The sequence below is a fragment of the Podarcis muralis genome, chromosome 17 (assembly GCF_964188315.1).
Source record: "Podarcis muralis chromosome 17, rPodMur119.hap1.1, whole genome shotgun sequence".
Classification (NCBI taxonomy): Eukaryota; Metazoa; Chordata; class Lepidosauria; order Squamata; family Lacertidae; genus Podarcis; species Podarcis muralis.
Genome location: NC_135671.1, coordinates 10,065,484 through 10,085,277, shown reverse-complemented (window position 1 = coordinate 10,085,277; position 19,794 = coordinate 10,065,484). Strand labels below are relative to the sequence as shown.

Genomic DNA, 19,794 nt, shown 5'->3' with positions numbered 1-19,794 from the left:
GTGCTCATCTCGCTTTATTGGCTGAGGGAGCCAGCGTACAGCTTCCGGGTCACGTGGCCAGCATGACTAAGCAGCTTCTGGCAAACCAGAGCAGCGCACGGATAAGCCGTTTACCTTCCCGCCGGAGTGGTACCTATTTATCTACTTGCACTTTGACATGCTTTCGAACTGCTAGGTTGGCAGTAGCAGGGACCGAGCAATGGGAGCTCACCCCGTCGCGGGGATTCGAACCGCTGACCTTCTGATCGGCAAGTCCTAGGCTCTGTGGTTCAACCCACAGCGCCACCCGCGTCCCTTGGTCTGACCATTACAATGGGGTTAATTCAACCCTGTCCCCCACAACATCTAGAGTACCACCACCCATCATACTGTGAGGTAAAGCCTAAATCAAGGCCTTGTCCTTAGTATGGACACCAAATTATCCCAGAAGCAATGTACTGAGGTTATCCAACACCACATTACAGACCACCTCAGCCAGCTTAGTGAGGTATACTGTTGAGTAGCAAGGTGGCCAGTTTACAAGGCACCAACTGCAGTCCCAGTCTAAAAGGTAAAGGTAAAGGTACCCCTGCCCGTATGGGCCAGTCTTGACAGACTCTAGGGTTGTGCGCCCATCTCACTCTAGAGGCCGGGGGCCAGCGTTGTCCGCAGACACTTCCTGGTCACGTGGCCAGCGTGACGAAGCTGCATCTGGCGAGCCAGCGCAGCACACGGAACGCCGTTTACCTTCCCGCTATAAAGTGGTACCTATTTATCTACTTGCACCCGGAGGTGCTTTCGAACTGCTAGGTTGGCAGGCGCTGGGACCGAGCAGTGGGAGCGCACCCCGCCACGGGGATTCGAACCGCCGACCTTTCGATCGGCAAGCCCACCCGCGTCCCTACAGTCTGCCCTGCCCCAAACCTGTGGCTGATTTCCCCTCCTCTGCAGGTAGCCTGCTGGAATCTGTTCTCTGAAAAGCAAATATTGACAGCTGCGTAGGATGGTGGCTAAGAGACTAATCTAAGAGCTAGGAAGTTCCTTCTTTTGGTAAGCTACCATCTCTAAGCCACCTGCACCCCTCTGGCAATATCTAAAATACAGAGATAATGCTACAGACCTACCTCTCAGAGCAGCTGTGGGGATGACTAAGATAATGTATGTGAAATACCTCCAATGGACAAAATGCAAAGTATTATTACAATATTCACCAGTGCAGCATGAAATGGGAAAATGCAAAATTACACCGGAAGAGAGAGATTAAGCATCACCTATTCCCTCTCTCACCTTGAAATTCTCAAAGAAGCCGCCACCCCCATTCTCCATTTTGTCATCATCGCCAGAGGCCAAGCCCATCATACTGCGGCTACGAATCTGCAACTCCTCATAAAGGCTCTCCAGGAGGGCACTGCGGGTACGATCCTGCTCCAGAAGCAGAGAAGGAGAACACGTTTCAATAAACAAATAGGATAGAAACAGGGAAGGGTGCACACTTAATCAGAAAGGAAGAAAGATCAGGCTGAGTGACAGAAAAGAAAGCAGCTCTGTATGTGGGTAAGTTACATAATTAGCTGGATCATAGAGCTTCAATAGCTCTATGGACTCACATTAAAGCATGAGACTCAATCTCAGGGCTGTGGGTTCAAGCCCCACGTTGGGCAAAAAGAGATTCCTGCATTGCAAGTTGTTGGACTAGATGACCCTCAGGGTCCCTTCCAGCTCTAAAATTCTATGATTCTAAGTGGATGTGATTAACCAATTTTAATTTGATTTTGCTCCTAAGGGAATATTTAACATCAGCTACCTAAGGGGGCTTCAGAGACCCCGGGGAACTTTTGGAGGCTGTTTGATAAGGGCAGCCTGGTAAATAGTTAATCTCTTATCTGGTGGCACTGAGTACCTTAAATAGGGAATGGGAGGGTACAAGAGAGGAGTACACTCTGTTGTGGCCAGGTGTCCCCCAAGGTGACCCAGGGTGGCTAGAGTGTGGTTGTCACACTTACATAGTGTGCTTTTCATTCTACTGTAGGAGTTTCAGTTCCTATTAAAAGTGTAATTTTGAGTTTAAAGTCACCAGGAGGAATTACCCTTCCCCTCCCCATGCAACAGCTGAAGTAGAAAGTCCAAGGTTGGATTCAGACATCACCTTGCCAACAAAGGTCCGTATAGTTAAAGGTATGGTTTTCCCAGTAGTGATGTATGGAAGTGAGAGCTGGACCATAAAGAAGGCTGATCGCCGAAGAATTGATGCTTTTGAATGATGGTGCTGGAGGAGACTCTTGAGAGTCCCATGGACTGCAAGAAGATCAAACCGATCCATTCTGAAGGAAATCAGCCCTGAGTGCTCACTGGAAGGACAGATCCTGAAGCTGAGGCTCCAATACTTTGGCCACCTCATGAGAAGAGAAGACTCCCTGGAAAAGACCCTGATGTTGGGAAAGATGGAGGGCACAAGGAGAAGGGGACGACAGAGGACGAGATGGTTGGACAGTGTTCTTGAAGCTACCAGCATGAGTTTGACCAAACTGCGGGAGGCAGTGGAAGACAGGAGTGCCTGGCGTGCTCTGGTCCATGGGGTCATGAAGAGTCGCACACGACTAAACGACTAAACAACAACAATTGATTGTTGAGCCTGCATTTCATTTCACATCCTGTCATTGATCACCAATATGTTACTTCCTGGTACTCATATAAATCTTTGCTCTTTAAGATACATGAATGCAAATAAAAGTAAACCGACTCACCTCTAGCTTAGCAAATTTCTCAGCATGGTAGCAGCTGTGCTCCGCATTTATAAGCTTTGCCAGAAGAAATTCACGGAACTCTGTGCCCTGTCAGAAGGAGAAGAATGCTCACTCACAGTATTTAAGTCTTACAAGACCCTTTCTTATAGATACAGTGGTGCCCCGCAAGACAAATGCCTCGCAAGACGGAAAACCTGCTAGACGAAAGGGTTTTCCGTTTTTGAGTTGCTTCGCAAGACGATTTTCCCTATGGGCTTGCTTCGCAAGACGAAACGTCTTGCGATTTTTTTTCTGCTTCCCCCCCTTTTTCTAAGCCGCTAAGCCTTTAATAGCCGCTAAGCCGCTAAGCCGCTAATAGGGTTGCTTTGCAAGACGAAAAAAACGCTAGACGAAGAGAATCGTGGAACGGATTCTTTTCGTCTTGCGAGGCACCACTGTATATCCAGAACTGTTTTGGTGCCACAAAGGACAGTGATGAAGGTTCTAGGATACTTCTTTGCAAGCTAATACTTAGATTGCATGTTGATACCAAAGCACAGGAACAAACACAGATACAATAATATTCCTCTATTTACCTCAATGGGTTGCACTGAAGAGGTGAAGAATACATTCAAATTAACCACGTGGAACTGTACCACTCTAAAAACTCATGATTTCCTAAATGCCCTCCCAGTCCCCAAGGGGGAAAAAATCCTTTCCCATATGTAGACATATAGGAAATGAAGGCTACCTTTCCTTATGGTGCTTTAGCTTTTGACAGGCAGGGAAATCTATTACATATGGATTCATTTAAAGAGGCAACGCCTCATTTCCTATTTATAAAGACAAAGTAGACTATGTTGTACTACAATTTTTCCGAAAATGCATATTAATCCTCTTAGCTGATGAGTAGTGATACCAGAAGGTGCTTAAGCTGAAACTGGCAGCATCTATTTTAGGTGCTTCTGAACATATTAAATGACGACAATGGCAATATTGGGAATGCTAAAGCCACATCTAAGAACACAAATTGAGCTGGAAAAATGGCTTCCAGGTTCATAGGTGCTACAATATTTTAGAGCCCAGGCTGTCACAAGTTTGGGGCTTTTCCAGCCCTAGGTAGCTGCACAGAAAAGTTTCATATAAATAGATTGTAATGTAGGAACCATTACCAGAATTCCACTGCCCTTTAAGCCTTTATTTGTTTTTCTGGTTGCACACAAACCTTTTTGAATATTGCTGGATTTGGCAGAGAAGGCCCAAAGAAAGGGACGTCATCACGGGCTGTAACAGAAACCTGCAACCATCAGAAGGGACAGAGTGGTTTTAGAGTACAGACAGAATGACCACTGTGCAGGGTCTGTGCAGGTCTGCAGCCTTAGGATAATATTAAAACATTGTTAGATTTAAACTGCAGTCTGATGAAACTGCTAATCAGCGGAGAGCACAAAAGATATGGGATGTTAGAAACATCTCATATACAGCCACACACACACACTCTTTTATAACATTGCAAAAATGCAAATAAATGCACATTTGTACATTATATTCCAGGTGCATATAATCATTGCATTCATAGTATTCTTCCTTTTTCGACTATCAAAATACATAAAAGCTATTTCCATTACCAACAGTCTGTTATACTTACTACCTTTCCTATATTTCCAATACATTAAACAATTGCATTCTTTTACAAATAAATATCACATAAAAACTAATTGCTATATTTTCCTGCTGTGTTCTTATTTGTTTAATTTCCCCTCAATAATAGATATGGATTGGCTGGCTCCTGCACCTTGTTATCATAATATTGGATAAATAAACTCAATTTATTTGCAAACATATTTTCATGGTGTCTTCCTTCTCTAACAAATCAGATTTGTTAGCTTAACCATTCATGCCATGTCCTGGATTTTAGTTAGCCAGTGATCTATAGAGGGACAGCAAGCACTTTTCTAATTTGGGCATAGTATCATTCTTACTGCAGTTAGCAAAAAACAAAAACAAAAAACCCAACCATTTCCAAATCTTCTTCTTGAACTCTATCCTTAAGCTAACTGAATAATATTACTAGTGCGTCTCTTAGAAGGTCATAACCTGGGTTATTATTTTTATTCCTTCCATAACTGAATCCCAGTATATTTGGTTTAGGAATATGTCTACGTGATATAAAATATTTGCTTCAGGGTTATTTGGAGGAAGCCATGTTATTTAAGGGTATGGCATGGATGTGACCTCAGTCTGCTTTAAAGTGGCAAATTAAGAGTAGGTGACCTGAAGCAAGAACTGCATATGTGTCCTGCTATCTCTTGCAAAGTACTTCTTCGGCAGCCTGCCTCATCTCTGCTCCTTGGCCCCCCTCCTCTCCTGCCTCTGCTTCTGGACTGCTCTCTGCCCCAGCCTCTTCCTGCTCACTAAACCCTGTTACATCTTCAGATTCCGACACCTCCTCCTAGTCTGCTTCTTCTGCTCTCTCTGACCACTCATCGCCATCCCATCATCAATCTCCTGGCTCTGAGCCTTCTTCCTTTGGGGTTTCCCCAGCCAGTGCCTCTGCCGTCAAGCCAGTCCATGACATCACCTTAACACCCCCTCCTGTTATTTATTCGAGTATTTGTCCAGGTTGCTAATATAGCACTGAAGTTAAGCTAAAATGCTTGACATTATCTGGGTTGCTTTAGTTACTTTCTCAAGTCATTGTGCTGCTTGGACACTTGATCACCAGTAGGAGTCATTGCTACCAGGAGTGTCAGTTGTGTACACCAAGGTTCATGTGTACTTACGCATGGATAAGAGAGGGAAATGCACACACTTCAAAGCGTCTGAGAATGACACAACTCCTTATCAGAAAAAGTACACAGAACATTAGAGGACTAAAGGACTGGAGCCTCAGCTCTGCATGTTTTAAGACTTAAGAAGTGATAGGGTGAAATTTCACCTTGACTCCTGTTCTCTTCCGGCTGGAAGAAAAGTAAACCACTTTGAGGTTTTTGATTAACCAGTGAGTAAATTCCGCTAAAATAAGTAAGTAAATAAAAGAGGGACTGGCAAGAGACTGGCTAGTGCTCCACAATTTCTCCCCACTGTAGCCAAGGATTAGAGAACCAATGCAAAGTTAAAAGGGGGAAAAAAGTGGGCTAAGATTTAAAGTGCTGTAGTGCTATATAGGAGGGATGGGAAACCCTTTTCAGCCCAAGAGATATATTCCTTTCTGCACAACCTTCCATGGGCCACATGTTGGGGCGGTCAGGTAGCAGGGCTAGTGGCTAAAGTGGGCACAGCAACAACTGTTATTTTTTTACCTGTGTACAGTAGGCTAGTTTCTAGGCACATTTAGACACCCCTCTCTATCCACCTAGGGGGCAGTGGGTGGTGCTGTGGGTTAAACCACAGAGCCTAGGACTTGCTGATCAGAAGGTCGGCGGTTCAAATCCCTGCAATGGGGTGAGCTCCTGTTGCTCGGTCCCTGCTCCTGCCAACCTAGCAGTTCGAAAGCACGTCAAAGTGCAAGTAGATGAATAGGTACCGCTCCGGTGGGAAGGTAAACGGTGTTTCTGTGCACTGCTCTGGTTCGCCAGAAGCGGCTTAGTCATGCTGGCCACATGACCCAGAAACTGTACGCCGGCTCCCTCGGCCAATAAAGTGGTCACGACTGGACCTAACGGTCAGGGGTCCCTTTACCTTTACCTCTATCCACCAATGAGGCAAGCAAGAAGCATTAGCACTCAATGAAGGTGCAAAGAAGGGCCAGTGAGGGGTGTGGCTGGGAAGGGGGTGTGGCTTGGGGAGATTCCCAAGGGCCAGCCAGAGGAGCCTAGAGGTTTGCTACCCTTGCAGCAGAACTCTCTTGCACTCGTTGTGAAAGTAGCAGAGTATTGACCGAGTGGACTTACCTTGTAGAGAGTCTCCCCCAGGGCGCTGTGGTGGAGCTGCACGACCACATAGGAATGCAGGAAGTTTGACGCAATCATGTCGGGGACAAAGGGAGTATTTTCGTCCTGGAAGACAATGGCCACAATATCGTTCCCAATGTGGCGCTTCCGCTGAAGCTGGAAGGGAACACGCAAGGGAACATGTTAAGAGGGGAGTTGGGCTTCCCAAATGCAAGCTGCCCAGCTTGGCCACTCATGTCCACAGCACCCACCCCAATCTTAAACTCCAATCCATTCTAAACTGTCAACCCAAGCAATCCCCAGACCAGATTATGGCCTCTTCTTTCCAATCACAACTTGCTCCAACAACCTTCCCATTGTCACATCAACCCTAAAGTAGCTACCTGTCTGTTGCCATCACTCTAGAGCAGCCTTTCTCAACCTGCGGGTCCCCAGATGTTGTTGAACTACAACTCCCATCACCCCTAGCTAGCACTAGGGATGATGGGAGTTGTAGTCCAACAACATCTGGGGACCCACAGGTTGAGAACCGCTGCTCTAGAGGCTTATTCAATACTGTGTCCTCCATAGGTCCCCACGGTACCTGTTGGGCATCTCCCTCTGTGAAGGGTAACATTGTAGAGACATGGAACATGATCTCTTTGCCCCGGAAATGTGTGTAGATAGACTCAGATCCTGTTTGACCTCTAGTAACATCCAAGCCACCTCGGAAGCTGATCAGCATAAGGCAAGAAGGAGAAGGAGAGAGGGGAACAGGCAGAAGAAGAGATACCATGAACAACGGTAGCAGCTTTATCGAAGGCAGAAATACAATTCACAGAATGAATTGTGGTAGTTGGTGTGTGCAGTGGTGTGTGAAAGAGGGTAGGAGGCCTAGAACTTCCTGGTGGTGGTACTGCCACTTCCCAGGACGGGACCAGACAGGGCCACTGCTATCTGCTGCTATTAAGCCTATTCTCTTTGAAGGAAAAATGGGCCATGAAAGACAACTTCAAAACCATTAGGCTTTTATAGCTGAAGTACTCACCCACGGAAATCCTGCAACTGGATCCTGTCTCCAAGGATATTCAAAAACTCTAAGAAGCCCAGACTCTCTTCAGTATTACTGAAGACTTCTTCCTCTGTGGTCTATATAAAAGGAAACAGAAAACTGAAGGCCACCATTTCCCATTCGAGTTCTTGACCTATCCTGGAGTCCAATAACCAGTACAATAAAGGTCTCTTTTGCACGTGTGTGCATATGCACAAGCACACACACACACTCTCCTTTCCTTTCACCTTCCTAAAAAAGCCACAATCCCTGTTTGCCAGAGCTGAAGGTGTGGAGATTGTGTGTATCTTTGACACTAGCAGAAGATAAGCTGAATAGGTTCTGAACAGATATTAGTCAGTGGTGGCCCATAGGCCATAGCCAATCCCCTAAAGCAGGGGTAGGCAACCTAAGGCCCAAGGCTGGATGCAGCCCAATCGCCTTCTCAATCCAGCCTGTGGACGGTCCGGGAATCAGCATGTTTTTACATGAGTAGACTGGGTTATTTGTGGGACATGGGAGTTCTTCATTATTATTATTTTCAAAATATAGTCCAGCCCAACACATGGTCTGAGGGACAGTGGACCGGCCCCCTGCTGAAAAAGGTTGCTGACCCCTGCCCTAAAGGATGCCTTTCAGCAGGTACTTAAAGAGACATTTCTCAGGTGATGTCTACAGCTTGGTTTCTCCTCCCTAGTCACTTGCATGTCACTTCCAAGTGCTCCCCTTCCCAGTTGTGGAAGCCAGAGGGAGGATGGGGGAGGCGGAGGACAAAGGGGGGGAGATGATTAGCCAAAAATGAGTGATGATGTACCAGAAAGGAATAATGGAGGATCACTGGACATGATGGAGGGGAACAAGAGGACATAAGGAACCTCTTGTCCAGACCCCCCAAATAGCCTATGATAGAAAAGGGCATTGAGTGTGCATAAGAAAAGAGGTTTACCTGCCCAGGTTTTTGGTAGATGACTCCGAACTTGAAGTTATTGCTGATGACATGTTCATCAAATGCAACAATGAGTTGGGAAGCCTAGGAGGTGGAGAAACAGCCAGAGTTAGAAGTAAAAACAGGCAGAGAAAGAGAGAGTTTGCATATGGGGCTACAGTGAGCCTACCTTGGGATAGAGCACTGGAAAGAAGCGGTCAACATTCACATCCTCACACAGCAGCTGCAGGAGGACAAGCAAAAGATGTTAACACAATTGTAGTGCTGCGACTTGAGGTACCACTTTCACCGAAGCCAATCGGATGAGTAGCAGTTACTTAACATGAAAATTCACATTTGCAAATTTAACCTTTCAACAGTCCTGTATTTGCAAGGGATTTGTCTGTCACACACACACACACACACACACACACACACACACACACCCCAACTTATTTATTTTCTAGTTGATTTCATAGGCTAGTACTCAAGGATTCAAAATTGATTAAGTGGGATATAAATTTAAATTTAGGACTTAAAATTTGAGACTGTTTAACTTATGCTGCCTGGCATGGGTGACTTAGCAAAATGGAACCTTTTCTTTGGACAAGTAACTGAAAGGAATCAGATTTGGTTCATCGGAGGATTACAAGGCAAAAATAACCCCGCAAATAACAGTAAAGGTGCTGGACCTGGAACAATGTACCTTTGCCATTTGGACAGCATTGGGGAACTCATTCAGGCAAGAAATAGGAATCAAGTCGTGCTTAGTACTGGTTCGAGACCTGAAACAAACAAACAAACAAACAAACAAAATAAATGCTCAGGAAACCAAGCAGCAACAACTCCAGCTTCCCTAGTACAGTGGTACCTCGGGTTACGTACGCTTCAGGTTACATACGCTTCAGGTTACAGACTCTGCTAACCCAGAAATAGTACCTTGGGTTAAGAACTTTGCTTCAGGATCAGAACAGAAATCATGCAGTGGCAGCGCAGCGGCAGCAGGAGGCCCCATTAGCTAAAGTGGTGCTTCAGGTTAAGAACAGTTTCAGGTTAAGAACAGACCTCCAGAACGAATAAGTACTTAAGTTGAGGTACCACTGTACCCCAAAGTTCACAGTACCTAAAGCCAGCAAAGTTATTTTGGCATCTGTGACAGAAAAATCGCACCAGCCCTTCTCTACTTCCCTTACAATAAAAATACAGTAAATTAAATGGCTAATAATTCCCCACACGTTCATGACACCCAAAATCAGCTGTCTAACAGTGGGGTAGCTTTGCACCCAGGAGGGGTCTATACCCTTTGGCAATGCAGCAGGCAATTTTAATTTTATTTTGCCCACTGAGTGGATAAATTTTAATTTATTTTATCCACAGACTTCTTTTTATAATTGTTATATATGCTGCAAATAAAGCTTGGTAATCAAGTGGTATATTAAGCAGTAATTTAAGTATTTTTTAAAATATATATATATATTACATTGGGTGCCCCAAATAAGGCTTGTTAGCCTTCTGAAACATCAACAGTTGTGGACTTTTCCCAAAGCAAACGTGAGGGAATTTCTTTTTTTAAAAGTGTGCTGGAGGCAGTGCTGGGTGGGGTGAGGAAGACAAGCACTTGCCAAATTAATAGTCAAGGGATTATTGGCAGCACCTCCTATTTATTTTTAAATGTAATTTTGATTTGCAAACAGTTCTAAAATTCTGGTGACTTTTTTGTGTGTGTGAAAAGTGGCAAATAAGCTTAGTTAAGACAGCCATTGAGAGACAGAGAACCACCTGAAAAGTGCAATCATTTCACAAGGTTTGAACCAAAGGGCTGTTTTACCTCAGAAGCAAGCGGAGGTTGTCTTGCTTTTCGACTTGTTCATACTTCACGGAAAGGACCAAGTAGCCCAAAGTTGTGTCATTGGCATAAAAATTATGATGTTCCTGAGGAAAAGAGATATTGGAATAAGGGATGTAGAAGCAAAAGACTTTTTCCTCCTCTAGCAGCCACTGGGCACATGTAATATTTTGAATTCTGTACTGCCTTGAGGTAATATGAGAGGAGACAGGGGAAGTCCTAGTAGGCTGAATTGGGGCGGAAGGCATTGCCATGTTGCTTTGTATGTAGTAATGCAGGTGTGTGCGCTGAGGGTGTGTCATGAGTTCACTGCCTCTCTCCAGCATCACGGACACAATCTTTGAATACTGGTGGTATTTTCAGGGATATAGCTTCTGCCATTTTTATGTCATTTTTCTATTTTCCGTGCTGTGTCTGTTCCCCGTCCATCCCCTTCTGAGCTGACCATACTTAGGATACAATGGATGCTCTAAAATATAGAAACAAGGCTTTTGCTGCCCCCTCTTCCACAGTGATCTGTGGTTTTCATTGTACATATAATTATTGTATAAAGGTAAAGGTACCCCTGCCCGTACGGGCCAGTCGTGACCGACTCTGGGGTTGCGCGCCCATCTCACTTAAAAGGCCGGGGGCCAGTGCTGTCCGAAGACACTTCCGGGTCACGTGGCCAGCGTGACGAAGCTGCTCTGGCGAGCCGGCACCAGCGCAGCACACGGAAACACCGTTTACCTTCCCGCTATAAAGCGGTACCTATTTATCTACTTGCACTTAAGGGTGCTTTCGAACTGCTAGGTGGGCAGGAGCTGGGACCGAACGACGGGAGCTCACCCCGTCGCAGGGATTTGATCGGCAAGTCCTAGGCACTGAGGTTTTACCCACAGCGCCACCCGCGTCCCTAATTATTGTATACCACTTGGATATTTTTTATGAAATTAGTGTTTTCGTAAATACTTTCATAAGATAGTATTTTCTGTTTGGTTCATTTTTATACTGGTTCTAAAATAAGTCTGGAATAAAAGGTGTGCCCTTAAGGCACACCTAATTGATTAAAACTGATCTTCATCGATTAATTGACAAAATATTAAGTTGATCAGAAGACACCAATAATTAACAATTAAACTAGCAAATTACTGTGTTTTTCCGTCTATAAGACGCCCCCATGTATAAGATGCCCCCTATTTTGGGGACTCAGATTTAAGAAAATGGGGGAGATGTATCCGTGTATAAGACACCCCCTAATTTTTGACATTATTTTTTAGGGGGGAAACCTAGACTTATACACGGAAATATACGGTAATTGTGATGTGTTTGGCACCATCTCTTTGTAGCTTTAGGCAATAACAGAAAATGTTCTTCTTCTACCTGGCCTTTGGCAACTGTACTCAGGTTGTTACCGTCCCCCTAGTTGAAATCTGGTTTTGTTGATATGTATGGTATTTTGCAGTGGGACTGTTTTTCTTTGTTTTGTTTTATTGTACTAGTTTTCTCTACGTGCAACTCACCCTGGGACTTCATGGAGAAGGGCAGGCAACGAATATAATAAATTTTAAAAGCCTGTATGTCCAATAAAATAATAGTATTTATTTATTTTAAAATATTTCAATGACGCAATTTCATTAAAAAAAAATCAAAGCACTTTATAACAAGTGTAATACAATACAAACCACACAACATTAAAATAGTCCAGCTGACTATTATGGTAAACATTTTCCTAGACTTTCTGCATAGCCCTGCATGCAAAAAATAAAATAAAATAAATGTTTTCAGCAAACGTTTGGAAGTTAGGGCTTTTCCACACCTCCCCTTGTCCTGTTGCTTTCCCCCGGGGAAAACCGCTCTTTAGCACTCAGTTGGAACAAATGGCAATTCGGGTTTTCCCCCAGGTTCCCGTTTGTTCCAATCTATTGCTAAATAGTGGGGTTTCACTTGGAAAGTGGGCAACTTTCAAATGTGAGAACCGCTCAGACCCATGCTTTCTAGGCACAGCACAAGTGGAAGTTTGGAGAAGGCCATAATTCAGAAGGTGCCTGCTGTATGTCCCCAGCAGTGGGCCACAAAGACTGAAGTTTCATCTTCATGTTGATGTCAAATAAGCCTCACCAACTCAAGGGACAACCAGAAACACTCCTTCAGATGAGATCAGTGATCTAGCTTAGGATATAAGGGTTCAGGTGACCCCCTAAGGCACCCAGGACCCAAGTTGTTCAGGGCTTTGTAAATGGATACAAGGACCCTGAACCCAGCTCAGTAGCAGATGAGCAGTCAGGAGCTACAGAACTTCTCTTACCTTTCCCAGGAAGTGCTTGCGGTACAACTTAGCTGTTGGGTCACACTCCAGCTTCACTTTGCCACTGCAAGGGGATGGCAGGTCATGCAATTCTGGGCCTGAGATGGGAAGGTTGTGAGAGGTCCCTTCGATCCAATAGCCCCCAAACTGGGGTAAGATAATGAGAGGGTAGGGCCACCCTCTGCGTAACACCTGTCCAGAAAGAGAGATGTTGTAGGATCGGACATGTTATGTACTGAGTTGAATAGGATCCAAACTGCAGCAGTCTGATTGGTCCTAGAACAATAGGATCCAAAAGGCAGCAGTCTGATTGGTCCTAGAACAATAGGATTCAGAATGCAGCAGTCTGATTGGTCCTAGAACAATGCAGCAGTATGATTGGTTGGCAGGAACTACCCAATCATGCTCCAGATAGAAGTGAATCCACAACCTGATTGGCTTACAGTAGAATTCCGGAACTAGCCAATCATGTGCAGCCCATTGTGTAAATAATGTATATAAAGCAGATACTTTGAGGGGACATTCATTCATTCCTCCTCACCACTATGAGCTGAATAAAGAGCATGAAATCACTTTGCGACTCTGAGTATATTTCACTGGCGACGAAGGTGGGATCCCGCTGAGCTGACTGCCACACACAGCACCGCAGCACCGCCACCTGCCGCACCGCTGCCTCGCACCGTGTATCCAGGCTTCAGCTCCGGGACACAAGGAACTCAGAATGGCAACCGACAACAGCTTCTCGCCGTTCAACCCAGCATCTGGAGACTGGGAAGCGTACGCCTCCCGTTTCACCTTCCTCCTAGAAGCCAAAGGGGTCACCGACGACGCCAAGAAGAGGGCGATATTCTTCAGCGTCTGCGGAGAGGAGACGTTTGAAATCGCCCGGGCTCTCCTTGCGCCTGAAGACGTCGCTACTGTTCCATACAAAACAATAATGGAACAGCTGAAGGGGCACTTTTCGCCACAGCCCTCGGTGGTGGCTCGTCGAAATGCCTTCTACGCAAAGCGGCAAGCCCCTGGGGAAACCATAACTGGGTTTGTGACCTCTCTCCGCCAAGCCGCCCGGTTCTGCAACTTCTCAGAGCTGGAGAACATGCTTCGTGACCGCCTCGTCGGTGGCCTGAAGGATGAGAAGCTGCAACGACGCCTCTACGCTAAGAAGGACCTAACGTTCCAGGTCGCTCTGGAGGAGGCCCTGGCAACGGAAGCTGCCGAGAGGTCGACGCAAGAGGCACAGCCGAGCCTGTCATCCCAACCGAGGGTCCACCACGAAGACCTCACCGACGACTCAGGATCCAACAGGGAGGAGGTGCACCGAGTACAGCAGCGCACTCAAGCAGCCCACATACCACAACTGCCTCGACGAGAAGGAGGGAACTGCGCAAGCTGTGGAGAAAGTCACGAGAGGAGGACCTGCCGTTTCCGCAACGCAGAGTGCAGACAGTGCAGAAAATTGGGACACATCGCCCGGGTGTGTCGGGCTCGGCCCACCCGACGCCAGGCATCAGATGACCAATCCAAGAGCCCCAGGTCCCGGGGCCCAACACACCAAGGCAACTCGACGGAGCTCACGGACTTCCAGGTATACCAGTTGCCCCACCCCAACGTAGAGAAAATTTATGTCGAGGTACAGATAGAGGGGGCCCCATGCCGCATGGAGCTTGACACGGGTTCAACTCTATCCATAATCTCGGCAAAGACCTTAAGAAAACTGTGTCCTACGGGGGGTCCCAAACTCAGGCCGGCCCCATTCACCCTTCGGGACTTCCAGAAACGTAAGGTCCCCACAATGGGGGTGGGGACCTTCAGGGTGCAATACCGAGGGCGGATGCGGCAACTGGACTTGCTTGTGGTCAAGGGCCCCTACATTAGCTTACTGGGATTGGCATGGTTTGGACCACTGGGGCTAGCCGTCACCGGGGTGAACCACACTAGCTTACAAGTAGACGTGGACGCCATATGCAAGGAATTTCCGGGGGTTTTCGATGGGAAATTGGGACAGTATACGGGCCCCCCCATTGCTCTACAGCTTGACCCCGCAGTACGACCGGTCAGGCTCAAGGCCCGCCGGGTCCCGTTCGCCCTGAAACCCCGTATAGACGAGGAATTGGACCGGCTTGTGGAGCAAGGGGTGCTGGAGCCGGTGCCTAATGCCCCCTGGGAAACCCCAATTGTCACACCCGTCAAGCCTAATGGTTCGGTCCGCATCTGCGCAGACTACAAATGTACCATAAACAAGGCCTTCACGGCCCATGCATACCCAGTGCCAGTGGTCAGCCATGTTCTTGCCACCCTGGCTGGGTCGAAAATTTTTGGCAAGCTGGACTTGGCCCAAGCATATCAACAGCTGCCAGTAGATGAGGCTACAGCAGAGGCACAGACGATTGTGACGCACAGAGGAGCATTCAGGGTAAAGCGGCTGCAATTCGGTGTCAGCGTGGCACCAGGCATATTCCAGAATCTAATGGACTCTCTCCTTAAAGGGATTCCTGGCGTCACCCCCTTCTTCGATGATGTGTTGATTGCCGGGCCCACACCAGAGGAGTTTGAGGACCGCCTCCGCACCGTTCTGCACCGTTTCCAGACGGCGGGTCTCAAGGTGAAGCGGGAAAAATGTCTACTAGGAGTGCCTCAGGTGGACTTTCTGGGATTTATGGTGGACGCAGAAGGGGTCCACCCGACTGGGGACAAGGTACGGGCCATTTGTGATGCCCCAGCGCCCAAGAACAAGACTGAACTTCAGGCCTTCTTGGGACTATTGAACTTTTACCATTCCTTCCTTCCCCACAAGGCGGCGGTAGCGGAGCCCCTACACAGACTCCTGGACAAGCGGGCCCCTTGGGTGTGGGGCCAGCGCCAGGAGGCCGCATTCCAGGCAGTCAAGGACTTGCTTGTCTCAAACTCGGTCTTGGCACACTTCGACGAGAGGCTGCCGGTGGTGCTAGCATGCGACGCCTCGCCCTATGGAATCGGCGCTGTCCTGGGACACCAACTCCCGGATGGAAGAGAGGTACCAGTGGCATACTTTTCCCAGACACTCAACGCAACCGAGCGGAACTACTCGCAAATCGACAAGGAGGGTCTGGCAATCGTGAAAGGAGTAAAAAAATTCCATGATTTCTTGTACGGGCGGCCCTTCACCGTGGTGACTGACCACAAGCCGTTGCTTGGCTTGTTTGCCCCTGAAAAGCAGACCCCCCAAGTGCTGTCTCCTCGCGTCCTCAGGTGGTCAATTTTCCTTGCCAGCTACCAGTATGCACTGATTTACCGTCCTGGGAAGGCAATGGGCCATGCGGATGCCCTCAGCAGGCTACCACTACCAGAAACAGGCCCCGACCCAGCACCTGCACAAGAGGTTATGAGCCTGGAGCTGCTTCCCGACCGCCCCATTCAGGCACAAGAAGTTGCACACCATTCCAAGAAAGATAGGGTCATCTCCCGGGTCCTGGACTGGGTGTGGAGGGGATGGCCCAGCAGCAGCCCCGGGCCAGAATTCGCCAGCTACACAACCCGCAAGCATGAACTGTCGGCCCACAAGGGGTGCCTGTTATGGGGAAGCAGGGTCGTTGTTCCCCAGCCCCTCCGCAAAAGGGTCCTCACAGCCCTACACGAGACACACCCAGGGGTAGTAAGAATGAAGGCCCTTGCCAGGAGTTATGTGTGGTGGCCGGGGATCGACGGAGAGATAGAGGCCTGGGTCAAACACTGCCAGGCCTGCCAAGAATCCCGCCCAGATCCCCCAAGGGCCCCAGTCCAGTCCTGGGAGTCCGCCCGAGCACCATGGTCACGCCTGCATGTGGATTTTGCGGGCCCCTTTCAGGGGAAAACATTCTTCATAGTGGTGGACTCCTACACCAAATGGCTGGAAGTCGCACTGGTACCGTCCACTTCTACGTCCGCAGCCATCCGGGTACTACGGAGGCTGTTTGCAACCCACGGGCTCCCTGACACTCTCGTCTCAGACAACGGGACTGCATTTACGTCAGGAGAATTCCAAACCTTCACAGCACAGAACGCCATCCGCCACATCCGTTCGGCGCCATTCCACCCTGCCACCAATGGCCAAGCAGAACGCATGGTGCGGACCACCAAGGACACCCTTCGCCGCATGACGCAAGGGGATTGGGAGTACCGCCTTGCCACATTCCTTCTAGCACAGCACAGCACCCCCAGCTCAACGACTGGCCGGAGCCCCGCTGAACTACTAATGGGTCGGCGCCTTGCAATCAGATTGGACCGCCTTCACCCCGATAGAGCTCAGGATGAGGTAGTGGTGGGGGAAGGCAGGAACCCCCGGACCTTCGAGGCCCAGGACCCAGTGTATGCAAAGAATTTTGGGGCAGGCCCAGCATGGGTACCTGCCACAGTCACCAGGGTCACTGGCCCCGTGTCGTACGAGGTGCTAACAGATGGGGGGCAATGCTGGCGCCGCCACTGCGACCAGATACGGCGACGATTCCCGGGAGAAAACCAGGAGGAGGAAAGGGCAGAGGAGTCCCAAGGGAACAGAGGGGCAGTGAGGCCCATAGAGCACGAGGGGCCAGCAGGGGAGGCAGAATCAGTAAATACAGAGAGGACCTGTGAGGCCGAAAGGACACCGGAACCAGAACCACGACTGAGCGAGCCGGTTGCGCCAGACCAGACAGCCCCATCACAGCCAGCATCCTTGGAACACGAGCCAGAACCTGAACCTCGGACCAGGGAACACCCCAGGCCGCAACGCACACGTAGGCCGCCGGCGTACCTCAAGGACTATGAATGCGACCTCCCGGGCAGGACTGGAACTTAGAGGGGAGGGGTGTTATGTACTGAGTTGAATAGGATCCAAACTGCAGCAGTCTGATTGGTCCTAGAACAATAGGATCCAAAAGGCAGCAGTCTGATTGGTCCTAGAACAATAGGATTCAGAATGCAGCAGTCTGATTGGTCCTAGAACAATGCAGCAGTATGATTGGTTGGCAGGAACTACCCAATCATGCTCCAGATAGAAGTGAATCCACAACCTGATTGGCTTACAGTAGAATTCCGGAACTAGCCAATCATGTGCAGCCCATTGTGTAAATAATGTATATAAAGCAGATACTTTGAGGGGACATTCATTCATTCCTCCTCACCACTATGAGCTGAATAAAGAGCATGAAATCACTTTGCGACTCTGAGTATATTTCAGGACACGAGCAGAGAATCAAAACAGAACAGATCTTGATCTGTTGAATTCTCTTTTTTTTAAAAAAATAAAATAAATAGTTTTTATTAAAGATTTTCTTTGTTTACAAAACAACGTGCAGTGTCTCTTCTTCAGGTTGTAAACTCTTTTCTACAGATCAGTTACAAAACTTTTCTACAGATCAGTTACATTTTCGGCACAGAAAATTTAAAATGAATCCAATCTATAATTTCACATGCACACACACATCTGAAACAAAAGTAACCCTTCAAAATCAAGTTTATGTTCTATTCTGGTCAGAGTCTACCACAGAAAATGAGCTTTCCCCTGTCATCAAAAACATAGTACGAGCATCCAGAGAAGCAAATCAAATATTGATCTTAATAGTAGGACAGGTTCAGGCGGGAAATGACAGGAACTGGTGAAGCCATTTAAAAAATGGTAGAATGTGGTCTGGCCATCGAGTCACAGCTGCTACCTGCACTATACATTTAAAGCAGTAACATATGACTTTAAACAGTTATATGGCTTCCCCTGTAGAATCCTGAGAACAGCAGTTCCATTAAGGATGTTGGGAATTGTTAGGAGACCCCTAGTGTGGTGTAGTGGTTAAGAGCAGTGGACTTGTAATCTGGTGAACCGGGTTCGATTCCCCGCTCCTCCACATGCAGCTGCCGGGTGACCTTGGGCTAGTCACACTTCTCTGAAGTCTCTCAGCCCCACTCACCTCACAGAGTGTTTGTTGTGGGGGAGGAAGGGAAAGGAGTTTGTTAGCAGCTTTGAGACTCTTTAGGGTAGTGATAAAGCGGGATATCAAAGCCAAACTCTTCTTCTATTCCTCACACAGAGCTACAATTCCTAGAGTGGCTTAACAACCAATCCCTCTTCCCAGGGAACTCTAGGAATCAAAAGGAATAGGGGGTCTCCTAACAACTCTTAGTACAAAGACAAACGAAGGCTTCGAGTCATTAAATGCTGTCAGTTCAAACTAACACCTGATCCACAATTTGAGGGCGTATGTGAGCCAACCTCATTTTTTAAAAAAACGAGTAAATTTGAACTCAAATCTTGGTTGGTTTTGCTGGGACTCACCTCATGGATGCTTGGGTATGGGATGTACTCCTCTTCTCTCTGAAAACCCAAAGAGGTCATATGGGGGTGAGGAGCTGGGGATTATGCAAATTGCAAAGTAATGCATAGGCTTCCCACATCCTATCACATGCATCCCTGCCTCCTGAGTCCAAATAAGGATAATAATTGGGCCTCTCAGTTCTTCCACCCAAACTATATGCATTTGTGGATAATACAGTGTGTGTGTGTGTGTGTGTGTGTGTGTGTGTGTATATATGATGACTATTCCCCCAGCTCCCTGTCTTCCTCATGAAATCCCTCTGGCATTCGCTCTTCCCTATCCTTGCAATTCCCATCTCTTTCGTATATATTTGTTACATTAGTTTGGCTCACCTCCTAGTCCCTTGGCTCCACAGTTGAAACCTACATAAGTGGAAGGCTGCCATTCACTGATACAGGGACACACTCAAAGCTGCAATTCAGCTGGGAGCAAAACACACCCCTGCTGTCCTGTCCCTGATTCCCAGCCTGATCATATATGCATAGCCCTATCTGGGCCTCATTGATCCCTCTCTGGGTGTTGGGAAACAGCTTTTTATACCATGCATTATAAAGACAATGTGAGGATCGGCCCTTACAGTTGTCATTTTTAGTACTAAAATTCCGTTGGAGGGTTCAGTCGTATAATTGCTGAACTGACCTTGAGTGGAGCTGGAAGTGAACACCTTTGCTCATCCAAACGACTTTTCTAGACAGAGAAAAAGGCAGAGTGAAACTGCACAGCCCAGTATGTCTCTCCTTTTCCCTTTCCCCTCCACCTGATGCCAATATCCCCCTTGCCAACCCACCCACCCTTGCAACACAAGTTCA

The 19,794-nt window shown here is 47.6% G+C and overlaps 1 protein-coding gene across 9 annotated transcripts in view; it reads right to left on the bottom strand.

Moving 5' to 3' along the window:
- Positions 1 to 19,794, bottom strand: part of LOC114587818 (rap1 GTPase-activating protein 1-like) — a 51,926-nt gene that overhangs the window by 11,925 nt on the left and 20,207 nt on the right. For all 9 annotated transcript variants that reach the window (XR_013391158.1, XM_077921488.1, XM_077921489.1 and 6 more), the window contains exons 4-16: positions 19,625 to 19,672; positions 18,946 to 18,984; positions 12,684 to 12,875; positions 10,379 to 10,482; positions 9,257 to 9,335; positions 8,741 to 8,794; positions 8,572 to 8,655; positions 7,623 to 7,723; positions 7,179 to 7,308; positions 6,596 to 6,751; positions 3,928 to 3,999; positions 2,724 to 2,810; positions 1,267 to 1,401 (exon numbers count right to left, since the gene is read on the bottom strand). Coding sequence is in view for 8 of the 9 variants with exons in the window: in XM_077921488.1 (XP_077777614.1) it covers positions 1,267 to 1,401; positions 2,724 to 2,810; positions 3,928 to 3,999; positions 6,596 to 6,751; positions 7,179 to 7,308; positions 7,623 to 7,723; positions 8,572 to 8,655; positions 8,741 to 8,794; positions 9,257 to 9,335; positions 10,379 to 10,482; positions 12,684 to 12,875; positions 18,946 to 18,984; positions 19,625 to 19,672 (1,281 nt within the window). In the remaining variant the exon portion in view is untranslated. The remainder of the gene's footprint in view (positions 1 to 1,266; positions 1,402 to 2,723; positions 2,811 to 3,927; positions 4,000 to 6,595; positions 6,752 to 7,178; positions 7,309 to 7,622; positions 7,724 to 8,571; positions 8,656 to 8,740; positions 8,795 to 9,256; positions 9,336 to 10,378; positions 10,483 to 12,683; positions 12,876 to 18,945; positions 18,985 to 19,624; positions 19,673 to 19,794) is intronic.